General features: G+C 49.2%; 2 protein-coding genes across 2 annotated transcripts; both read right to left on the bottom strand.

Moving 5' to 3' along the window:
- Window positions 1–3,668: 3,668 nt before the first annotated feature.
- LOC120713503 lies at window positions 3,669–4,448 on the bottom strand. Its single transcript, XM_039999452.1, has one exon. The coding sequence runs from the start codon at window positions 4,446–4,448 to the stop codon at window positions 3,669–3,671; it is 780 nt and encodes a 259-aa protein (XP_039855386.1).
- A 6,621-nt stretch (window positions 4,449–11,069) lies between these two features.
- On the bottom strand, window positions 11,070–14,309 carry LOC120713675 (probable galacturonosyltransferase 4). The gene is made up of 5 exons (XM_039999617.1): window positions 13,928–14,309; window positions 13,096–13,364; window positions 12,602–12,959; window positions 11,857–12,432; window positions 11,070–11,596 (listed from the first exon to the last, which is right to left on the bottom strand). The coding sequence occupies exons 1-5, from the start codon at window positions 14,264–14,266 to the stop codon at window positions 11,321–11,323; spliced, it is 1,818 nt and encodes a 605-aa protein (XP_039855551.1). The 5' UTR covers window positions 14,267–14,309; the 3' UTR covers window positions 11,070–11,320.
- Window positions 14,310–22,486: the final 8,177 nt, after the last annotated feature.

The raw sequence follows: 22,486 nt of genomic DNA, 5'->3' as shown, positions 1-22,486 counted from the left end.
ATTGAGCCAGACCGCAGGATCTGTCTCGCCCGAGTACTTGACGAGGGTGGTGCGCTGTCGAAAACGCGGGGGAAAAGATGCAGTACGAATCTCCCGGCTGAACACCCGAGTGCCCGGAGGCTCCGGTGACTCGCCCCTATCATGCTCGGGGTCGAAACGTCCACCCCGTCGAGGGGTGTATTTCATGTCGTCGATGATGTAGCGGGCGTCGCCGTCGTCGGCGCGCCCGCGCGTGTCGTGGAGTCGCTCCTTTACGGGAGTCTTTCCGATGCGGTCGTGCACCGAGGGTGCCTTCGCACCGGGAGCTACGGCTGCCTTGCCCTTCCCTGCAGGTGGAGTGTGCACCGAAGCCTCGAGGTCCTGGCGTGCATTCCCACCGGGCTGCTCCGGGGCTTTCGAGTGCATATGAGACGCAGAGCTCTCGGCCTACTGCACGGCAGCTTGCTCGATGAGCGCCTGTGCCTCGCGACGCAGGTTGCGATCCGAAGGCGTCAACGGCTCGGCCATGGCTTAAAGTAAGTAGGCCACGGCGACGAGTTTTTCTCTTACCATCTTCAGTTTCGGAGGTTTGTCGACGTTGTCGTCGGCCAGGATGCTCTCCCGGGCAACGCGCGCCGCCGCCTGGGCATGTGCACCACGCGCGGTGCGCTGCTGCTCGAGTGCGGTGCGCATCTCTTATGCCTGCCGGCGTTGCTCGTCGAGCTTGGCTTCAAGCTCTTTGAGTTGTGCCAGCTGTGCTTGTCGCACCGCCGAGCTTGACGAAGAAGAAGGGGCCGCAGGCGGCACCACCGGTTGGTTCGCCTGTGCGTCCGCCCCGCCGTCCCCGTCGTCGCCCGAGGCGTTGTCGTTTTGCTCGTCCGCAAGATCGGCCATGAAGCACTCCCGAGTGGGGTTGTACTCCCCCTCACTGGAGTCTTCAGAGCAGGTGAGGCAATAAGCCGTCGCGAGCTGGAACGAGCGGAAAGCGTCGGGGTCGCGGACCCCGGAGTAGTCCTCGGCCTCCTCGGCCGTGAAGTTGTTCATGAAGAAGTTGATGTCGTTGACGATCGAACTCGCCGTTTCGGGGTAGGATTCATCAGGAGATGACGCGATCAGGTTGCGGATCGACAGAAGATGATGGCCCGGTAGATCCTCATACTCGGTGAAGTTAGTGCTGATTGAAGAGGCGTAGATGACAGCGTTGCGCATCCCGATGGGAAAGGGCGACGGCGAGGTCGAGCCCCCCCTGGGAGGCACTGGTGCTGCAGCAGATGATGAGGCCGGCGCAGACGACGCCGAGGCTCGTGATGACGAAGCGGTGGCCCCGTTGGCCGTGATGCTGAGTTGCGACATGCCAGCCTCAAACCACATGGGGGAGCTGTGGCGTGCCGCATGGCGCCGCTCCGCGCGTGCTTGTCGCAATGCTGGCCCGAGCGCCTGTTGCGCCGGGCTGGTGAAGCCGGAGCGACGGGGTTGCGCCTGGGCGAGAGGAGCTCCATGAGGTAACCATTGCCGGTTGCTCTGAACTCGAGACTCCCGAACCAGATCACGTATCCCGCTGGGAGCGGATCCGAGACGCCCATGGGGTATGGGTTGGATCTGCCCGCCATCCCTGGAGATCAAATGGGAACAAGAGAGAAAATGTCACGCATCGAGCCCCTACATGGCGCGCCAACTGTCGGTGTCCTGACCCAGGGGTCCGGATCCCAACTAGTAAATGCTGCGTGTTTCCTCGTCCCAAATGTTGATGCAAGAGGCAACACAGTAACACACGGGTTTATCCTGGTTCCGGCCGCGGGGTCGTACGTCCAGCAAGAGGGTGTGCGAGGGCACTGTATTATCTTGCACCCGGAGTGCTTGTAGTAGGGGGTACAAGCGAGGCGAGAGAGGGAGGGAGGCTCCCAAGTCTCTGCTAGAGGAGTAGTTGTGCGTGGCGAGTAGCGATGTTGGAGCTAGGAGCGAGTGCGTGCTCTGTGAGTGGTGTAATGCCTAGAGAGCCGACCGACCCCTTTATGGGAAGCCCGCCTCCTCCTTTTATAGACATAAGGAGGGACGGATACATGTACAGGGGATCGCAGAAGTCGTCGTTTCTCCCCGAGCCGCGGGGATACAACAGTCGAGTACTGTGGGAAGTACACTGTAGGGTATGGCGTCGGGCGTGGTGGTCGTCCTGGGCGTCGTCCTTGACCTCGCGGAGATCGCGCCGGCGTCCTGTCAACCCCAGCAGGCAGCGTGGTCGTCGCTGTAGGGTGTACGGTTCTCCAGATGTGGCGTAGTGGCGTTCCGTTGTGCTGTATAATTTTTAAAAAGAAAATGTAGGATCTTTCTGGTTCAAGGCCAAGGTTGAAGCTACTCAGGTGTAAAATCAACTTATTTCCTCTAAACAAAAAACTGAACAGTATGCTTAGCATCCGTCGCAACAGGTGGAAGAGAAGGGTCCATCATTTGAATGCGATGAAATGTATCTCCGTTCATCAATTCTGGTGAACTCCGGTAGCTAGCCTAACCAATGCTGGCGACCAAGCCGCAGATGCCGTTGACGACGGGGAGCAGTGCGGGGCCGAAGGAGCCGCCGGAGAGCACGGCGGCGACGCACTCCTCGCCGACCCCGGCGAGCACGCGGCAGCAGTCCGCGCTGAGCCGCACGGCCTTGAAGACGAGCGTCTCGAGGACGTCGCGCGCGCAGGGGAGGGACGCCTCCAGGACGGACTGCGCGCAGGCGGCCGGCACGATCGGGGGCGCCAGGCTGGACTCCCGGGGCAGAGGCTGCTGGCGCGCGCGCGCAGGCGGCTCCGCTGGGACGCCCGTCGTGGCCGCCGCCGCGGCGGCGGCGTGCGCGACGGCGAGGATGAGGAGGACGCCACGGCAGCGGGGCGGCGGACCGTTCGCCATCGCCGCGGTGGCTGTGCCGAAGGGCTGCGTTCTTGGACGACGGCCGCAGGAGGGAACGGCTCGCCATTTGTAGAAGCGAGGGAGATCGATGGATCATGGACGGAGCAGCGTTACTTTTTTTTTATTCTGGGAATTAAACCGCGGCATGGGCGTTTTGTTACTGAAATTCCAACGGGTTAACCTCGACATTTATTCTGCGTGCGGTTTCAGAACGTGTGCTTGGAACAAGAATTCAGGACATTCAGATGAAGAAATCCGATTACATTTCACAAATTTTGGGGCAATTTGCTGCCGGCACTTCTGCCAAATTTACGGAGAACGATCAAAAACCAAAGCAAAGACTTCTCTCTGAAACAAAACCAAAGCAAAGACACGATTTCATCTGCAGATGGAGCCTCCTCGGCCCCTGCGATGATCACCAATCTTGTAAAAACTCAACGGCTCCGTGGTCTCGTCGTAGGCGAAGGTCCGAAGGTAGGAGCCGTTCTTGATTGAGGCCGCCGCCGTGCCCGGCTCCCCGATGCGCAGGGACCGCACCTCGCCGCGCCGCAGCCTCCCCGCGCCGCGCAGCCTGTGCGCGTACACGTGCTTCTGCTCCCAATCGATGGTCAGTACGTACTCGCCGCCGTGCGCGAAGTGCGGCGCCGCGAGCCGCCGCTCCACTCCCTGCACCCGCACGCTGTACCGGCGGCTCCACCCGCGCGGGTCCTCCCCGTCCCCGAGGACCCAGACCTCGGTCCTCGCCGGCATCGGCCTGTCGGCGTACACGGCGAGGCCGAGCCTCCCGTGGAACTCGATCAGGCGTCGGCAGAGGCCGTCGGCCCCCACCGGCAGCGGCGCGGCGAACGCGACGCGCTCGCGCTCGAGGTCGAACGACACGACGCTCTCGGCGCCCCCCGGGGCCCAGTACGCCGCGCCGCCGGCGCTGACGTGACGAGGCCGGCGTCGGCGCAGCAGCTCGCGCTGGGCACGGCGACGTCGCGCCACGCCGCGTCCCCGAGCGTGAACACCTGCAGCGCGTTGAACACGCCGGACGGGTCGCCGCGGCACGGGAGGTGCAGGATCTTGTACCGCCCCGTTGCCGGGGTGTACCCGAAGGTGTACACCTTCCAGCTGAGGTAGGCGTGCCGGTGCGAGACGGGGAGCGGCGGGATGCGTAGTTTCTCGCCGGTGGCCGGGTTCGCCAGCGAGATCTCCCCGCCGGGCTTGCTGTCGTCGCAGATGCAGAGCAGCCCGTTGCACGTCCCGACGACCACCGTGAAGAAGCGCCTCCTCGTGCCGGAGCCGGCGGCGTCGGCGGCCCGCCACACCTCTCTGCCCCACCCGTGCTCGAGGTCGTCGACGACGGTCGCCGAGGCTGACGTGGCGGTCGTGAAGCACACGAGCACCTTGGGCGGCTGGCCCCGCGGCGTCCGCTCGTCGATGACGTCGCACCAGCTCCGGCAGACGAGGCGGGCCCAGCGCCGGCGGATCGGCGGGAGGCGGAGCAGGATCTCCACGAAGGCGTCCGTGGGGAGGTTCCAGCCGTCGTCCACTGCGTCCGTGGCTTCCCGGACGGAAGGCGACGCCGTCGCCATTGACGCCGCACCTTGCCGTTGGCGCGGCCTCACGTAGCGTGATCTCTCCCGTTTCGCTTGGCCGAGCGAGATATTTTAGCCGGAGTAAACTTGAGGGCCAAGGAGGTAAAAACGGAACGGACTCGCTAAGATCAAGAATTCTGGGTTGCCAGGAACGAACTGCGATCCATCCATGTCAAATTCCAATTTTTTTTAGGGGGGCTAAAATTCCAAAAAAAATTCAAAAAAAGTCTAAATTACTCCCCTCAACTATATCCAAAGTCTAGATAACCCCCTAAACTATTTTTTGGTTCATTTTAAACCTCAAACTATCCCATTTGGTTTAAATTATCCCCTACTGTAATTTGTTCTTTTCATTTCTCCATGCATAAGTGGAGTTTTAAGTTGAAATTTTACAACATGATAGTACACACCATAACAGTTCATATAGGCATTGGTCACAAGCTATTGTCACTGCCAACTTCCTTGCCTTTACATCTAAATACATACATGCATGCAGAATATTTTAAACTCACACGTAACTACAATGGAGCACTTTTCCTCGTCTAGTTTCACAAATCTGATAAATTTCTTGATCCCAAGCTCAAATTCTTAAAACACAAACACACAGTAGCATGATTTCTAACATCATCGATGAGCGCATGCCTGAGCGGCAGGTCCGGACCAAAACCCTCGCCTTCATCGGCCCATGGCGGAGCTCCCGCGCCCTCGTCTTCGACAACAAGGACGGGCGCCGCAGGCACGAATGAGCCTACCCGAGCTCCCACGAAGTCGCCCACGCGAGGCCTGGCGTCGCGATGCCGCGCTACAAGCCGGGGTGTGGGTCGTGGACGACGGCAGGTCGTGGTGGAGCTGGAGGCACAGCCTCTTCGCGAGCGGCTGGATCCTTATGAGGCCGGCCGCACCTGACGCACGGCGAGTACGTCCTGAGCACGTCGTGGGACGGGAGACGGCTGTACCGGCCGGCGCAAGGTGGGCTGCTGCATGGACCCTGCTCCTTCTTAATTTAAAGCGGGGGAGACTGACTGCCTTATCCCGTTAAGTAATTTTTATGAAAAAAAATATTGTTCACAGCCTCAAACTATCATAAAGCCCGATTTCCAACTTTTAACTACAAAATCGGACAATAAAGACCATCCAACAGTTAAAACCGAGCAAGTTAAGCCTCACAAATAGTTTTGCATTTTGTAAGAATTAAGAATATTCCATTTCAAGCAAAAGTTAAAAATATTCCATTTTAAACTAACAAAATTATAATTAATTCATTTTAGGTCAAAAAATTACTAAATGGGTGCCAAAAGTTTTCCTATTGCCACAATAATTGTCAATTATTCAGATCCAATTTTTTATGTTCATAATATTTAGTTGCTTGTATCAATATCTATTATTTTTGAATAACTAAAATTCAAATGGATCAATAAAAGATAGGTTACATTATTTTTTTAAAAAATGTAGCTCTAGTTTCATATATTTTTTATTTAAAATAAATTAGTTTTAAGTTTTTAGATCTAATTAATTTTTATTTTCTTTTTAAAATAGAAACCACCTTCATAACTATCCCAAAGGCTAAATTTGTCTAGTTTCGACAGTTGGATGACCTATGTTGTTTGATTTTATAGTTAAAAGTTAAAAATATGTGTCGGTACCCTACAACTGGGGTACCCACTCCTACTGTGCCAAGACTCGCGTAGTTATCCGTAACTACGCCCTAAGGAGCTGAGCAGCCGGACTCCTGGGTTCCGACTCCATCTCACCGGACCAACGGTCCCGGACCCGCTTCCCGTTTGGGGACGGGTCCGGTGTCACCACGTGTCCCAGAGGTGGAAATGCTCAGCACCTGTGGCCGCGGACCCGGACCCCCGCAGGCGGGTCCGGGACCTCCACGTGCCATCCGGACTCCCGCAGGCAGGTCCGGGACCTCCACGTGCCTACCCGGACCCCCGTGAGCTCTCGGCTCAGCAAGCTGCTCGGGTGGGGTCCGGAGCCGCCACGTGTCACGCAGACGCGGGCGCGGGCGCCAGCCTTCCGCTGGAAGCTCCCTCACCCACCCGCATTAAGTGCGAGTGGTTGAGGCGGGATCTGCTGCCTCTGGGCACGGGGCAGCTTTTGTCAGTCCACACTGTGGATCGCCAGATACCGAGACAAGCATTAAAGACTCAGCGCTGCGCGCATGAGCGACGAGTCATGATGACCAGCTACTGACTGAAGCAACAGTGCACGCTGCTACAGTGGACTGAGTCAGTAGTTCGGCGCTTCATCGTGACCTCGACGCGCGACTGCAAAGGCTAGACTCTACTCTGACAGGACAACTCAAGACCATCCCTGGTCAGAAGCTACGCACAGAAGCCGACGACAAGATCTCCGGATCTGAGCCATTGAAGGCCAAAGTGTAGTTTATAATACATCGCCGGGTCCACATGTCGGGGCCCCGCTCAGTGTACGTGCTCCCCTTGGACATATAAAAGGGAGAGCACGCCCGCTAGAACACAGGAGGTTCACACATCATCTCCACAATCCAGACTCAAGCTCTAGCGAACTTCTCACTCTCGTGGGAAGGCAATACAACACAGTGGACGTAGGGTATTACGCTCCGGCGGCCCGAACCACTCTAAATCCTGCTGTGTTCATCGTGTTCTTGAGGAAGATTGATCTAAGACTAGCTAACCCCCGAGTACACACCCTCTGGGCTAGGGCGGGTGCCTTCCGCCACCCGGCTGTGGTTTGCAGCACCACGACATTTGGCTTTCCGCCGGAGCGGGCTTGGTGCGACCGGAAGCTGCGAGCGCCCGCCCGCGCCCGCGTACGGCGCCCGCGCCCGCGTCTGCGTGACACGTGGCGGCTCCGGACCCCACCCGAGCAGCTTGCTGAGCCGAGAGCTCACGGGGGTCCGGGTAGGCACGTGGAGGTCCCGGACCTGCCTGCGGGAGTCCGGATGGCACGTGGAGGTCCCGGACCCGCCTGCGGGGGTCCGGGTCCGCGGCCACAGGTGCTGAGCATTTCCACCTCTGGGACACGTGGTGACACCGGACCCGTCCCCAAACGGGAAGCGGGTCCGGGACCGTTGGTCCGGTGAGATGGAGTCGGAACCCAGGAGTCCGGCTGCTCAGCTCCTTAGGGCGTAGTTACGGATAACTACGCGAGTCTTGGCACAGTAGGAGTGGGTACCCCAGTTGTAGGGTACCGACAATATGACTTTTATGTTAGTTCGAGGGTATAAATCGAATTTTTCGTTTTTTTATTAAGCTCGCACTGTACCCATGCGTGCACAGTACTATTGCAAACAACTTGTCCAGCCTCTCGTTATGCTGCTTGATACTTCCTCCGTTTCAAATTATAGGTCGTTTGACTTTTTGAACCTCAAGTTTGACCATTCGTCTTATTTAAAAATTTGTGCAAAATATCACTTCTTTTGTTGTGGATTGCTTTATCCATACAAGATCTTTAAGAATGATTTAAATTTGATAATGTTTGCACAATTTTTTTGAAATAAGACGAATGGTCAAACTTAGGGTAAAAAAAAAATCAAACGAACTACAATTTAGAACGGAGTTACTAGTTCCGAAGCTCAGCACCCGGAATAATCCTAATATTATTGATTATCACTCCCCTAAAATAAGTAAAAGTAATATGAAAAACTGTCCTCTAGAAACAGTAAAAAGCTTTTCTTTCAAAAATGCTTATGTTCATTTTGATGAGGGATAGTTTGGCCGTTCAATTCCACGCTTTACGCAACAATATGAGCCGTATGTAAAAGCACTTACGAATAATTACGATCTCATAACTACAACTACAACATTTACTAGATAAACTACTCCAACGTTTGGGGTCGAGTATTATGGGAACAAATTACGGTCAAAGATTTGATCGCACAGCCAGCTTCGCTTTTTGATATTTGAGTGGACATATTTAGACAAGGCGAAATTATTGATTCGTGCAAATTGGCGATTGTAATGCAGAGGTGCAAGCCTTCATCAGCTATGAAGCCTGTGAGTTGTAACGCTCAACGGCTCCTTGGTCTTGACGTAGGCGAACATGCCGCCCACGCAGCCGCGGCGAAATACGCCGGACACCGCCACCCCCGGCGTCTCCTCCCCGATCCGCACCGACCGCACCTCGCCGCCGCACCACCTCCCCGTGCTCCCCAGCCTGTGCTCGAACACCCGGTCCCTTTTTTGGTCAGGACGTAGTCGCCGTGCACGAAGTGCGGCCACGCCGTGAGGTGCCGCAGCCCGTCGTTGAGCTGCACCCCGTACCGGCGACTCCACCCCTGCCGATCCCCGCCGCCGCCTAGGACCCAGACGTCGATCTTCTCCGGCGTCACCCAGAAGTCGCTGGAGGAGACGAGGCCGAGCCGCCCGTGCAACTCCGCCAGGTGCCAGCTGTAGCGCCGCCGCCGCCGCCTGGGCTGCGCCGGCAGCGCCCTGGTGGACGTGACCCGCTCCTCCCTGACGCGACGCGCTCGGCGCCCCTGGTGAGCCAGTACGCCACGCCGTCGACGCTGACGACGCCGGCGTACAGGCAGCAGCTCGCGCCGGTGGTCGGCGCGTCGCCGCAGCCTTCCCCAGCGCGAACACCTGCGCCGCGTTGAACCCGCCGCTCCGGTCGAGGTAGCACGGGAGGTGCACGACCTTGTACTGCTCCGTCACCGGCTCGTACGCGAAGGTGTAGGCCTCGTGCCAGCCCGACAGCTGCATCCCCCACCACACCCAGGCCCCAGCTGCCGCCGCCGCCATTGCCTGTGCAGAGCCTGCCCGCCCCTCGCTGATCTGGATCGGGCTCTCCCGTTTGTGCACGAAGGCTGCGCGTGGCCGGGATATATGCGGTGCCGGGGGTCATACCATACTTGAGCGCCAAGGAGGCCCATCCCAATACGAACGGATCTCGGATTCGGATCGACTCCATCGCGCCGCGGCCGCGACATCCCTTGAATTTTTTGTTAGGGAAAAAAGGAACAGATAAAAGCAGAGCTACTTTTGTTACCCCCGTACACAATACAGAGTACACATTAGTTAGACATCCCCATGACCATAGCGTTACCGTCACTTAGTAGGGTCAGATCAAAAGGATCTGAAAGTGATCGGGTACTCTAACTTAAGAGGGAGATAGAGTGAATTAGGCACTCTAAAATCTTAATCTATGGCTCCAATTAGTTTGCACAAAAATTTAAACTAAAACAATATATCTAGATGTGCAACTATGGTTCTTCTAGTGTGAAACCCTCATCCCAAAAGAGTTTTGCAACCTATAGTCAATCCTAACAAGATACTATACTAAGAAAGTAAAGACACACAAGTTGCAATACAAAATGCGGAAGCTTAAAGAGGAGGGATGAGAGGAAGCAAACTCTCGACACGAGTATTTATCCCGTGGTTCGGATTGTCACAAAGACGCCCCTACATCAACGTTGTTGAAGCACTCACGAAGAGTATCGCTTCCCGGCAATCAAGTCTCTTCCGTGAACACAATCACGGTCACCTTGATCTCGCTTTCCACTAAGGGAGCTTGCCCACGAAGGAGGGGTTTCCGTCCCCGCACAATATTGTCGACGCCGCTCCACACCAAGTCGGAGGGTTGTTGACGTGTCGGCGAGCCACCAATGCTCCAAGGAGGCCGGCACACCGAAATACAAGTGTGGTTCACTCTAAAACCAGTCACAAGGCACAACACCTTGCTCTCACACTCTCTAAAGAGCTAATTCTAGCACTAACACTCACAAAGTTTGTGCTAAGCTTAAGGATTTGATCTATTTGCACTTGAATGGTTTGGAGGTGTTCTTGATGTGTATGAGACTTCTAGGAACTCTAGGAAGCTTCAAATGGCCGGGGGAACACATATATATATGCCTCAAACTTAAACGAGCCGTTTGGAGCTGTTGTGCACTTTTCTGCGAAAGCATCGGAACTTCCGGTGCTGGGGCATCGGTTCTTCCGGTCACAATGCACTCGGAAGTAGTCATTGGCTTCTCTGACACAGTTGCGGCAATTCCAGGGACCATCGGTTAAACCGATGCTAGGGCGTCGGTTAAATCGGTAACACTTGATCTTCACGTAGCCGTTACACCTGATCCTTTTATGCTGACGTCATTGCACCGATGCATTGATCCGGTAGGCATCGGTTCTTCCGGTGCTGAAGCCTTGGCTGCTGCGCACTTGACATCATCTCTGGACAATAGTATGTCGAATGCACCGATGCCTGTTACTGACCCGTCGGTTAAACCGATGCCTTAGGGTTGTCTTCACTTGATTCCATCTGGCGCCCAAACTTACACCGATGCTTGAGCATCAGTCTATCCGGCAACCATCAGATGCACCGATGGTACAACGTCAGTTTAACCGGTGCAGCTGATTCTGCAATCTTTTGTCCAATTTATCGCGGCGATCATTTGGATCATTTGGATCCAATTTGACCATCTGAATTTTTGCTGTGCTTTGGCAACACGACAGCGATTTGGACTTGTCATCTTGATGGTGGATTGGACATGGCGTCTCGACGATGGATTGAACATTGCGTGTTGACGATAGTTTGGACATTTTGAATTATATCCATGGGACCTAAAAACTCCTACAAATGTGATCTCATAAACTTGTTAGTCCTATTGATTATATTGTCACTCAATCACCAAAATCACAAACAATGGCCTAATTGGGGCCATGTTCCTTACATGATCAAAACAGCTCAACATATTTGATAACTCTATCAGATATCTTTTTTTTTTAAGGAAACTATCAGATATCTTATTCTACAGCCTGCTATGGCTTGTACTATGATTTATGGCCGTGACATTTGACCAACAAAAAAAGGCGCTCTACATCACTTATTATACATCGATATAAAAAAATAAAGAACTATCATACAGTGCTAAAAGCAATATCTCACGGGTTTATGTTGCATTCGCGTAGATAAACATTATCAAAATTTACATACTTGGACCAGAATTGGCGGTATACTGGCAGTCCAATCTCAAGCCAAGGTTTTCGATTCCCGTTGTAGTGTATAACAGCTGCGCGCTCGACATCCCTTTGGTTGACGTTCGGCTTGTACCCTAGACCCAAGAGATGCCATGAGCGATCGAGGGGGAATGTGTGGTTCCAGAATGTGACAAGACCAGCAGGAAGTGTCCCTAATTTCCATAATTGCCTGTTGGCGTTCTGCAGAAATGAGATTCCATGTCCTTAATAAATATGATAAGACAAGAACTAATACAAGATTAAACAATGCCAAAATCAAATTTCCAGTTACCTGTGCGTGTATAAAAATAGTCGTCCTTATGTTAATACTTTAAAATCAGGGTTAAGTAGCAAAATAAAGCAAGCCATGCAGCCATAGCCACTGATAATCCTTTGCAAGCAGTTTACAGCAACAAAGTGCGATGCACATTATTGATAACGATAAGCTTATGAATACTCACCAGATTCTGCCAGTAGTGGTAGACACCAGTAATATTCTGCTTCCTCCATTCAGACAAATCGAACACGTTCATGCCGTATGCCCAGCCACAGGCACGACGATCAAACTTCTTAGCGATTAGAGGATTTGAGAAGTTGAGGTACCTATCAAACCTATGGAAAGTCTCTCCACAGGTATGGACCGCGCCGTTAACTTTGCCCTTGAGATTTATAGACCAAAGATAACTTAAATCCTTCTGGACTACAATATCATCATCAAGAAATAGAACCTTGTTCAGCTTCGGGAAGATCTCAGGAAGATAAAACCTCAGATGGTTGAGAATGGACAGGTACTTGGGATTCTGGAACTTCGGATTTTTACCCGGCTTATCCTGATTGGTATTGAAGTAGTAGTTGATCATGAAATGGGACTCTAGCTGCTTCAGAACTGGACTGTAGCTCGAATTTAGCCACAAAAAGTCTGCAATGTTCTGGACCTGAACAGCAGTTTCTCCAATGGGATTTGCCAAGAACCACATTCTCATTGCAGCATAATTGTGTTTGTCCGTCACGATATGAAAGACATGGCTTGCTGGATTCTGCATTGTATTTTGGTTAAAATGTTAGCACATGCCGACGTGGTACAAATGAAGTAATGTTGAATCTTACAATATATACAGCACTGTATGTTGATTCGCAAAGATTCATAGCTGCTCATTTTTAAACTTTTAATGTAATCACTACTCTCTCACATGTCAAATATTGTACCTTAGCATTTATATGAGTTGAGTTCACAACCACTGCAGCTGCCAGTACATTATCTGAGAATAAGGCATAATGCTGTAGATTTGGATCTTCAAACCTTTCTTCATATGGAAACTGCTTTTTGTTGGTGCTGGAAGAATAATACTCATTTGTAAGACGCAGTGCAAGACAATAGAGCCTTTTTGGAATAGCCTTAGCTGCTATTTGTGCTACATAGTTAGCCTTTTGCTTTTGAGCTTCAACTTGATCTTCAGTTGAATGAAGGGTTGCTAGTAGCTTATCAATAATAGCTGCACAGTTATCATGTACTTGTTTGATCTTTGCTAATGTCAACTCCATTGCTCTAATTTTTCCATCGACACTGTGTAAGAAATCAAATTGAAGTAAACATGTAAGAGATGTTCACTTTTGATTGGAACCCAAACAACTAGGTATAAACGATCATCATCATCACAAATACCAAGGTGAACTTTACTTCACAACGAAGGAAAACGTACTTCTTTGGTAACCGCTTATCACTTGTTGCATCACCAAGTGCTTGTTGGATATCCCTCATCTTTCTTCGGAGGTCTCTAACAAAAGCATGACGGCCTCTAGAAGGTAGGAGCCCAATATATGTTTTTGATGTTCTTAATTGGTTCTTGATGACACGTATCATAGCATCTGGCTGCTGACTTGTATGATGACTAGTACTAACTGCCTTTGCATCAGGCTCTTTTGAGGTACCACCTCTAAATTGCTCAGATGATCTATCAACAGAAATTTCCTGGAAAATTAAACCAGGAGCAGCTAAATAACTACTTTGCCTTGAAATAAAATAAGAGGGAAACTACTATGTTCAGACTGCACCAACTACAGCCTGCAGAACATCATAAAGTTGTGCACCTAAAGCAAAGGTACATAAGGTGCATTCAAAAGAATGATGTTACTGATATTTCCAAGTATCTGCGCTTATAGTTTTACTAAACCTGAAGAATATACAGGGGAAAAGGTAAAACATCACTTCACTAGAGGGAAAACACATGCAAGAATGAACTAATTATCAGCAGAACCAAGACAAAATTTATCAACAATCGGGCCCTAGCAGTGTTATAATGGAATCCTGTGTATTCCACTATGCCGCTAGTGTAGAAAAAACAGCTTACCGATTTTAAACCTAGGATGATCTGCTCATCAAGAAAATGGAAAAGGCCATATCTTAATATTTCTATATTCAATCCTACCTTGCAAAATCTCACAGTTCAGAAATTTAATTAACTCTTAGGATATGAGTTTGATAGATTTGCAAGTTTATATTTTCCAATCAATCAATAGCTCACTCTCTTTTACCTTTTCCAATGAAACATTAGAATTGTCGTGCCTTGCACTAGCTTTGTGGTGCAGGGCTTCAACATCACTGGCACGGCCCTTCTCTTTTCCCAACTGTACAGCACCCTGTTTGCCGGTAATGGCAACATCATGATCGTGCTCTCGCTTAACTGCATCCTCTGACTCCATCTCCTGCATCTCTTCTCCATTCCACAGTAACCTATCCTTGCTGACCGTGGATTCACTTGATCTATCTGAACCACTTCTCCGATCAACATTTTGCCGACTACCTACACCATGTCCCAATCGAGTGCCATGATCCACCGCAGCAACCACGCTCTCCTTGTCCCGGGCGCCCATGGCAGATGCGACCGTCTGCACAGGCTCCTTCACCACCGTACCAAATGTGTCCTGCTGAGCAGTTCGACACAACGCCTTCAAATTCCAACCTCATACAACTGAAATATGGAAGCAATCTCTAAGCAGGGTGAAATGAAATTCACCTGCGCCAGCGCGTTTAGCCGCTTGCTCCTCTCATTCCGAGCGACCTACGAAAAGAAACACGCCGAGAGCGCCGGTTCAGTTCGTTTCTGAAAGCCTGATTGAAACAAACAGTTAGGGGATGCCGAACGCGGCCGTACCGAGTTGGACGGATCGCGGCGGAGCGCGCGCCTCCCGGTCACTGCGAGCACCGAGATCGCAAGCAATTTCGTCAGGGGAGGGACGCGTAGGGGGGCAGCGGGCAACGAGGGAGGGGGGGGGGGGGGGGGGAGAGAGAGAGAGCGGATCAGGGAACCGTACGGAGCGGGGCGGAGAAGGGGGCGCCGCTGTAGAGCGCGAGGGGCGCGAGCACCGAGGCGAGGAGCAGGGCCAGCACCACGTCCCGGGGCCGGCACCTCCACCGCCGCCACCGGCACCGCCGCGCCGCGGGCACCGCCATGGCCGCCGTGGGCGGGTGCTCGCCGGAGACGGCGCGCGCGCCGCGGCTTCAATCCGCCGCCTCCGAAAGCGCTTCGTGCTCACTGCACAGGGACTCAGGCGGAGTGAGAGGCCGCCACGTGTCACCGGGATGGGCTGGCGCGTGCGTTGTAGCTTGTAGGGGAAGGGAGGGAGCGTGGCATCTGTCCCAGAGACCCAGCCGGTCAGTCCCACGTTCATTCCGTAGGGAGGTCAAGAGGTTTTTTTTTTTTAGAAACACGCACTACATATACGAGTATCTCCAAAAAATCTAAACCGGTATATAGTCTTAAAATTGAAGAAGTCACTGTAGATGTCTGAACATCAACCACTGAAAGAATAATGCCGGTTCAATCTTTCAGCGGTTTGCTATAGAAAAAGCAGTGTTTCCATCAGAATATGTTTAAATGTAACTTTTACTATTATTATATATCCACTAAGTTAGCCACTAATCATCCTCATCTTAATAATTTAATATTAGTTCAGTGCCACCTAAAATCTAATCCACGTTTTACATCTCTCTAGTGCCCGTAAGGAATTGATGATAAAAAATAAAATCATCTAAATTATCTTGTGAACCATTTGGTTTATGCAGTTTATTATAAGTCGTATTTGTTTATATTCATCGCAACAATTCCACTTTAGTGATATAGCTAAAGAAAAATATAAATTTTCTTTTTATTATATACGATGATCTACTTATATTCACATCCAACTTTTTCTCCGTCAAAATCTTTATCATCTTTGTTTCCAGTGAAATTGGTCTCTCTGTCACCTTCGTCTTTGACCATATCAAAACCTCGTTAGCTGGTTAAATTTAGGTATTTGGACATTTGACAAGCTAGAATTGGAAATTAGACACCAGAAACTTTCCATGTTAATCTGTAGGGATAAACACGTCGGAAACGGTATTATAATACGCAAAACGAAAATGGTCGGGTCGGGATTTTCTCATATTTATGAAATTAATAAAATCAAATACGGTGAAAAATAACTATAAAATTAATTGTAAATGATAATATTTTTCTAAAAACGAAAACGATCGGGAACAGTATCATAATACAGAAAACGATATCGGTTGGTACGGGAATTTCTGGTGTCGTGACGTTAAAGAGGATAGGAGCCCTGCTTCCTGCCACAGAGATAACCGACATTGGTGAGCTTTGCTCCTCTACAAGGGACTTTTTTCTTTTTTATATTTAAAAAAAAATCAAAATTTCAAAAATACATATCCGTTTTGAAAAATTTCAAAAATACCCTCCGGTCGCCCTATGGGGGGCGACAGGCCCTAGATGTTTTTTTTCTTTAAATTTGCAACGAGGTCCATGGTCGAAAAAAAATGAAAGAGAGGTCTGTCGCCCACCCCAGGGGCGACAGGGTCCCTCCCCCCTATATAAGCCCTGGCCGCCATTCCCTTATCATTTGAGTCTAAAAATTCAAGAAAAAATATAGGGGTGAGGAGATGAAAAGCGGCGAAACTCTGCCGAATTCCGCACTTGTGATCTACCGGTAACTTCCGTATGAATCCGTTGATATTGTATAATAATTTAATTTAATTAGCGGATTAGCTGAATTAGATTTGGTGCTTTAGAACACTCGTTTAGTATTACAATTTGAGTACTATTACAGACTTGTTTTTAAATTAATTATGCATTAGAATAGAATTATGACAGTACCTTATTGATATTGCAGTATAAGACAATAGAATTATGACAGTACCTATATTTTCACGCATCGATTTGATATACGATATGTGCATTATTTAAATCATTGTTCGTCATTTGGCGCACCATACTATAGCGCCAATGTCTTCGTCAGAATCAACCTACATTCTGTGGAGCAAGTGTGTAGCCACCGTACCTGAAGGAATTGATGTGCCAATATGCTTCTGCGGTTCGTTATGCAAGTTCATGCAATCTGAGGTTTTAGGAGATGACTACGGCATGAGGTTCTTTATGTGTGAGAACTACGAATATGATCCACCTAAGTGATACGGTAAAGACCGGGCCAAGGTAGCAGGACAACATATGCTATTTTTCTTTGTGACCTAACATTGAGTTATGATTCTAACTTTTGTTGGACAAAATCTCCTCCGCCTCTTTGTGATTTTATGCAGTGGTTCGACATCGTGCAGTCGCAGCAGACAAAGGACTTTGTGGAACAACAAGCAAGGTGGGCTGCAGAACGTTGGCGCCGAATGAAGCACGAGGAACAACAAGAAAGAGCAAGAAGAGATCTGCAAGAGGATGGAGGAGGTGGATCGTAAGGCGGCGGCCGAACGAGAAGCTGACAGAGAGAGAAAGCAAGAGAGGGCACGCCGTGCGAAGGAAGCCGGGCCCGAAGCAATTAGGAAGGGCAAATATCCTCGATGCACTCAGTAGAGTAGTACCATGTAATCCCGACATTTTACATTATATAAGGCATGGTAGGTTTAGATGCAACAAGAAATTATCTTGTCGCGTGCACATGCCCCTGCAATTAGTTGTTTATGTTTTCAGTTGAGAGCTTGACTCTGTGTGTTGTAACTTTTACCATTAATTTGCAGTTGTAGCCGGGAATCTATGAAATGTTTGAACTTGTCCTTAATATTTTCGGAGCTTTTCATGTCACTAGAATACTAAAAAGCACACATTTAATTAATATAACGATAAGAAATAAGAACTAAGAAATGCATTACATAATGTGAACCATCAAATTTTACATCATAATACAACGATAATGAAACACACATCACACATGCAGTGGCATGGCAGAACCCGTTGCAAACTACGGTAAATAGATTCCGGACTAACCTAACATGCCTTAGGTAATTTTAAAAAAACACACAACAAACACAACGATGCAGCATGTTACTAGCACTATGGTAGTCCTAGTAGCCGTACCCCCACGTAGCAAACTGCGTTGAGCCTTCTCCGCAGTATCCACCCATTGCAGGTGGTGCAGGCGGTGGTGCCGGAGGCGCATGGCCCTTCTTCTTGTGACAAGGGCAGTTGCAGTAAGGAATAGTGCATGGTTCATCTTGTGAACCGGCAGCATTGCTGGTATCATCATCTTCGTCGTCTTTGTTACCCTCGTTCACTTCCTCATAATGGTTCACCTTGCATTCTAGATCAAAGATCTTTATCTGGAGGTACTCGATGAACTCCTGAACAGAATCAATTGGTGCAGGATCGACCCACCTAGTAAAACCACAGTTTTCTGGAGCATCGGAATACTGCAAAACAAATTTCATGTAAGGTGTCTCATTGAAGATAAAGAAATGAAACAACCGAGTATTACCCATGCGTGTGGACATTTAAAGAAACGCAGACCGCCATCCATCCCGTCGGTGCACATCTGCACTAAGCAGTCCTCTCCATGTCTGCATTTTGGCCACAGTTCTCTACGTTTATCGTATTGTCGAAGAGGAGTTTCATTGGTAAATTCACTCTTGTGCTGTAGCGGAAACTCAAACACTAGTTCCGGAAAGGAATCAGGTCCAAGAGGCCCCTCCCATATTATGGGGTCTCCCTTTCTTCCCCCTTTTCCTTTCCCAAAACCGTAGTAATTCTTCCCGCTAGACCCACCTCCAGACATTGGGTATATAATGAGCTTTGGTGTTTGAGTGCTGCTGGGAGTTCACAACCTTCGGAGTATTTATAGGCGCACAAAGGTCTGATACCCGGAGTGTGGAGTGTAAATGCACCTAAAAAGCCGTATAGAGATCGCCTCCCCGGGTGGATGAGGACGTAGCACTTCTAGGGCTCGGTGCTCAACTGCTGCAAAAGTAAGACATGTGGCTCGAGTCGATAACTGGGTCTAGCAAGGAGTCCATCTCCATACCTGCATTCAAAAATATATGAGAACACATAGGTACATATATGTTTCATACAAACTGGACTCGTAATATTTATACATTACAGATAGGTTCGATACAAACTCCACGCACGATTACTATATATTACAGATAGGTTCGATACAAACTCCACGCACGATATTTATACATTACAGATATATTCCATACAAACTGGACGCACGATTACTACATATTACAAATATGTTCGATACAATTGTGGATCATGACACCGAATGCCTTCCACGAGCAATTCTCGCCGATGGTCGTCTGAACGTAGGAGGTGCTCCATCTCTGGGATTTCTGGAAGGACCGACGTCAGCAGCATCGTGAAGTGCATTCTGAGGACACTTCTTGTAGTTGTGACCCAATGCTCCACATTGGCTGCAACGCTTTTGTGCCTTGCTTGCTTCGGACTCGTCCATATCATTCCGAATACGACGTGTCTGACGGCGGCCTTTGCCTTTCTTAGTGGCTGGATCAGGAATAGACATCTTATTCTCATTATCCTGAATGAAAGGCCCCACTATTCCAATCCTGTATACCTCATGTCCCTAGGTGGATACAGTTGCTTCCTTGCTGAAGTAAGGTGAAACAAATACTCATGTCTGCAACCCAGACTCTGCACATGCCACAATGAGATGCGAGCATGGCAAATGCAATAACTTAGGCTTCATGCAGGAGCAGAAGGCTTTGCCATCTACTGTAATCAAACTCTCCTGTACCACCCTATCTCTACGGATACCACGACCAGTTCTATCCTTGCATAGAACCTCAAATCTATGCTCCATTGTACCTGTCGATATGACGCGGTGCAGTTTGGCCTTTTCAATCTTCTCTTGCATATATTGTGTCACTCTTGTGCAAAATTGAATTTGGGAGTTGCTGATGTTTATGCTTGCAACCATGTAACGCTCTCCGAAATACTTCATACACCCATACATGATGAACTCAATAATTCCCACAAGAGGAAAGGCACGATAAGAACGCATAACCATATTGAAACACTCTGCATGGTATTCCGTTGGTATCATAAAGGAATGACCATTTCTCCTTAGGGGCACCTCGAATCCAGTGTGAAAATGGCTTCTCAATTGAATCCCTAGCCTCTGCAGCCTGACTCGTGCCTGTTCCTGATGCCCTTACCTTCACTAGCTCTGCAGTCAACTGATCAAGCATCTGCCATAATGCATTGAATTTTCTCTGTTGATTTTGGATGCACAACCTCTTAAACAGGTTCTTAACATCCTTGTTCTTGAAGTGGCCATAGAAGTTTGCACCCATATGCCTAATGCACCACCTGTTTTGGACATCGGGCCACAATGAAGGCGTTGTCGCAGTTCCACATTGCAATTTTAGTATTGATTGCAGCAGACCTACATGCCTATCACTAATAAGGCACACATCTGGACGTGCAGCAACAACATGAACCTTCACTCGTTCAAGGAACCAATACCAACTGTCTAAGTTCTCATTCTCAACAAATGCAAATGCGAGCGAAACTATTTGGTTGTTGCAATCTACCCCGATTGCGGTGAGTATCTGACCTTTATACCTTCCAGTCAGAAATGTGCCATCAATGCAGATCACCGGAAGACAACACTGAAATGCTCTAACACAAGCACCTATGCAAAAGAAGGCTCGTTGCATAATTCTTTGCCCCCTAGTCACGGCTGGTATGAGGTATGTGTCATAAAAGCTTCCAGGATTTCTAGCAGTAACCTGGGATAACATACGAGGTAGGTTATCATATGATGCATCGTATGTGCCGAACCGCATCTCGAACACCCTTTGTTTAGCCCGCCATGCCTTCAAATAACTAATGGTGTACTGGTAAGTCTGCTCAATGTGTCGAACAATCATTTTTGGCTCATAATTTAGGTTGTCCATAATCAACCCATATATTTGCTTTGCAACAAAGTCGCATGATATATTGCGATGCGAGGGAAGAACTTCTGACAGCAAACAAGTGTGCTCTGTCACAATGGAACATTTCCAGTTCGACTTCCATTTTCCCTTGAATGCATGTACTCGCCATGGACATCCATCATTCACACACTTCACCTCATATTCTTTACTGCCAGACTTTACGACTCTAAATTCTCGTTTCAATGATATTACCCATAGTCTCACAACATCTTATACGACTTCAATGTTTGGATATGTTGCACCTTGCACTACCTCATTCCCTCTGTACTCCCACTCCTGATTTCGTACGTCTTCTGCGACATGACTGTCAAAACCATGCTCCTTCCACTCTTTTGGCAATGAGTACTGCTCATCATCAGATGAGCCCTCATATTCTTCCATCTCTACTGTGGTTTGGTCTTCTGCCTCCATCTCGTCCACAATGCTATGTATCATCTCTCCCTCATCAGCAAGGCCATGTGGTCCCATGTTTTGGTTCTCTATCTCTTCTGACTCATCTTGCTCAACATAATTGGTCTCTCTTCGAATACTCGGAGTTGCTTGATCTGCACCATGTTGGATTTCATTTTGTGTCTTCTCTCGGATTTGAACAAGAATGGCCAGAGGCCACCCACGCTCTAGAGCTGCTTGCATGTATTTCTGCCAGTCATCAGTGTTGTGTATCATCGTCAATTCCCATAAATCACTTTCTACCTCCCAATTAACAAGAGATTGGACGGTCATCACATGTGTCAACGGATCAACACGGAACCCACGCTGCAGCCACTTACATATGGAACCAAAACTTCTTTCCAGAGGTTTATCTATGGTGCTAGATGTGCACTTAAAGGCAGAAAGGTCTACTCCATTTGGCCCATACAAAACATTGTAGTCACCATAAAATACTTGAAACTGCATCTTGCTCGACATATCTGTATATCACAGAATATTTATCGAGTTATACTCTTTACTTCACTACCTTATTCAATAATCCGTAAAAACTAAGTATGGAATTCAACTACAACGTATAAGTATTCATAACTACGTGATGACACTCAAATTCTGTACTGCATATGCCAAATTCTATTCTAAATCCTAATTAATTTATAAATACGTCTCTAATAGTACTGCAATTGTAATAATAAATGCGTAGTACTAATTTTCTAAACTAATTTACTACTACGTAACTAAAGTATCATTAATCTCCTACTTAAATCTTTCTACTATAGCACTAATTAAATTAAATTACTCTACAATATCAATGAAAAAATACATAAACTAAATGTACTAACATGCAGATCACAAGTGCGGAATCCGGCAGGGCTTCGCCGCTTTCCTTCTCCTCGCCCCTCTCTTTTTTTCTGGATTTTTGGTGGAATTTTCGGGCTCAAATGAGGAGGGAATGGGGGTCGGATGCTTACAAGCATGCTGGGTTGTCTTGTTCGGCTAGCTGGGCAAGAGTGCCAGAGGACGGCTGGCTGGACTGGAATTACAGAAGAGCAGCTTATCCATCGAACCAGACCAGCCATAACCGCGTTTTTTTTATTTTTTTATTTTTCAAAATCGTTTTTTACAGAAATATATTTTCGGTTTCATAATTTACAGATTTATACACCTACCGCTTGAGGGGCGGCCGACCGCTGCCGCCCTCTTGCCGGGCGGTAGGGACCTTAATGTAAATAAAATTTATTTTTAATCACATTTTGGCCCCTGGGGGAGGCTGCCGCCCGGCAACCCGGCGGCAGGTACCCGCCGCCCGGTGGCAGGGCGGTAGGCCTACCCGCCGCTCGGCAGGGGGGCGACAAGCCCCTCTCGCAGGTTAAACCTTGACCGTCAGTGCGACATTAGATGTGATTTTAAATATTTTGGATAAAAATAAAAAC

The sequence above is a fragment of the Panicum virgatum genome, chromosome 6K (genome assembly GCF_016808335.1).
Source record: "Panicum virgatum strain AP13 chromosome 6K, P.virgatum_v5, whole genome shotgun sequence".
In the NCBI taxonomy this organism is placed as follows: domain Eukaryota; kingdom Viridiplantae; phylum Streptophyta; class Magnoliopsida; order Poales; family Poaceae; genus Panicum; species Panicum virgatum.
Note: the sequence above shows the minus strand (reverse complement) of the source record. Positions and strands in the feature narration are given on the sequence as shown.

Coding starts and splice junctions, on each gene's coding strand:
- LOC120713503 (XM_039999452.1), bottom strand. CDS start 4,448: ATGGCGACGGCGTCGCCTTCCGTCCGGGAAGCCACGGACGCAGTGGAC.
- LOC120713675 (XM_039999617.1), bottom strand. CDS start 14,266: ATGGGCGCCCGGGACAAGGAGAGCGTGGTTGCTGCGGTGGATCATGGC. Junction 13,365..13,927: donor CTAATGTTTCATTGGAAAAG/GTAAAAGAGAGT, acceptor TTAATTTTCCAG/GAAATTTCTGTTGATAGATC. Junction 11,597..11,856: donor ACCACTACTGGCAGAATCTG/GTGAGTATTCAT, acceptor TCATTTCTGCAG/AACGCCAACAGGCAATTATG.